The sequence below is a fragment of the Clupea harengus genome, chromosome 9, assembly GCF_900700415.2.
Source record: "Clupea harengus chromosome 9, Ch_v2.0.2, whole genome shotgun sequence".
Classification (NCBI taxonomy): domain Eukaryota; kingdom Metazoa; phylum Chordata; class Actinopteri; order Clupeiformes; family Clupeidae; genus Clupea; species Clupea harengus.
Window position 1 is genome coordinate 30,015,250 of NC_045160.1, and position 2,500 is coordinate 30,017,749.

The 2,500-nt window shown below is 46.9% G+C and overlaps 1 protein-coding gene across 2 annotated transcripts in view; it reads right to left on the reverse strand.

Annotated features, from left to right (window-relative positions):
- The window catches only part of med17 (mediator complex subunit 17), a 20,930-nt gene that overhangs the window by 3,157 nt on the left and 15,273 nt on the right, over window positions 1-2,500 (reverse strand). For both annotated transcript variants that reach the window (XM_031574084.1, XM_031574083.1), the window contains exons 10-11: window positions 1,818-1,955; window positions 615-732 (exon numbers count right to left, since the gene is read on the reverse strand). In XM_031574084.1, coding sequence (XP_031429944.1) covers window positions 615-732; window positions 1,818-1,955 — 256 coding nt within the window. The remainder of the gene's footprint in view (window positions 1-614; window positions 733-1,817; window positions 1,956-2,500) is intronic.

Sequence of the window (2,500 nt, forward strand, 5' to 3'; positions counted from 1 at the left end):
GGGAGACTAATATTAAATGTTTTTAACTTCGCGGTTAATTCCCTTTCCTTTCCATCTGCTGCTGGTTAGTAAATAAATGCCCACTGCATTCTTTCTGAGGATTTATTCTTCACACACTGGTTAACACTGTTACAGCACATACGTTTTTAGCTCCTGTTGCTAAATCCAAACTATTCATAAGCATCACCGTTCTCTCTCTCTACCACACCCACCCTGTACGTGCTGCTCTTAAAGGAGCTGCACCATTTTACAACACGTTCTTGCAATGTGAATCATTTAATTTAAATATGCTTATTGGCCTTCTTGTGCACGCTTGCGTGCGTTTAACAGCGCATGTTTGTGTGAGCAAGCATTCATCTGTTGATACCCGAGTTTAATAAAGCCAGGCTATTCATAAAAAAATTTACGTAAACGTACGCGTACCCCAGTTTGGGAACCGAGGCTCTAGTGTGTACGTATATGTGTGTGTGTGTGTGTGTGTGTGTGTACCTGTGACAGCATGAAGTCCTGTAGCTCTTGCTCCTGGTGGGAGAGGGTGATGTGTGTGTGTGTGTGTGTGTGTGTGTGTGTGTGTGTGTGTGTGTGTGTGTGTGTGTGTGTGTGTGTGTGTGTACCTGTGACAGCATGAAGTCCTGTAGCTCTTGCTCCTGGTGGGAGAGGGTGATGACTCGCCCGTCTCTGTGGACGACTCTGATCTGCTCCACGCCGATATTCAACTGCAGCTGGATAGACCTGAGACACACACACACACACACACACACACACACACACACACACACACGGTACACACACACAAGAGCAGCAGCACACACGGTACACACACACACACACACACACACACACACACACACACACACACACACACACACACGTGTTCATTTCATTTCAATTTTATTTTAATGCCCTTATCAACATGGAAAAGTGGATTGGCTTGCTTTATGCAAATGTTTTAATTTAATGAAAACCAACATTGCCAAACAGGGCGGTACAAAATAAAATTATGAAGTGCACATTTCAGGTAAACAAGGACTCAGCCTATAGTGCAGTTAAACCATGGCTTAATATTTAATTTTTTTCAAGTTTGCTGGGAACATAGCAGTCAGGCCTCTTATTTCAGAAACAATGAACCGTAACAGTTAGGTTACCAATAAAAGGTAAGCCTACTACTTCTTTGCTTTCAGACAGCTGCCTGTTGACATTTTCAGACAACAGTGAAGCTCGCTTCTTTTGCACAACACAATTTTTTAAAGTAAACTTTCCATTCAGAAGCTTTTTATCATCCATTTCGCGGTATCGCGCTCACCATTCACTCAAACCGTTACGTTAGCCTACTACACAGTTTGCGAGGCCAAAAAGAACGTTAATCTAAAAAAAAAAGAAATGTTAAAAAAAATCTCGCGTTAATCTCGCGCAAAAAAAATTAACGTTAATAACGTGTTTAACTGACAGCACTAATTATTACCATGAATGTTTCTCACAAATGCAGTTTAATCAAAATTCAAAACAATGAAAACAAAACTAAATACACATCACAGACCCCCAGACACATCACACATCACACACACGCACGCACACACATCACAGACCCCCACACACATCACACAAACACGCACGCACACACACACACACACACACACGCACGCACTCACACACACACACATCACACTCACATCACAGACCCCCCCCCACACACACACACACACACATCACAGACCCCCCCCCCCCACACACACACACACACATCACAGACCCCCCCCCCCCCCACACACTCACACACACACTCACACACACACACGCACAAACACACACACACATACTTGCATATCTGCTCGTAGCCCTGGGAGGTGATGAGGACCTTGACGCTGGACTCGTAGACGTCGTTGATGTTGGACCAGTGGGCCTGGATCTGAGGGTCTTCAACGCGACACGCCAGACTGTCAATAGTGCGCGCCGTCCTGTACACACACACACACACACACACACACACACACACCAGACTGTCAATGGTGCGCGCCGTCCTGTACACACACACACACGCACACACGCACACACGCACACACGCACACACACACACACACACCAGACTGTCAATGGTGCGCGCCGTCCTACACACACACACACACACACACACACACACACACACGCCAGACTGTCAATGGTGCGCGCCGTCCTGTACACACACACACACACACACACACACACACACACACACACACACACACACACACACACACACCAGACTGTCAATGGTGCGCGCCGTCCTGTACACACACACACACACACGCACACTCACACACCAGACTGTCAATGGTGCGCGCCGTCCTGTACACACACACACACACACACACACACACACACACACACACACACACACACACACACACACACACCAGACTGTCAATGGTGCGCGCCGTCCTGTACACACACACACACACACACACACACACACACACACACACACACACACACACACACACACACACACACACCAGACTGTCAA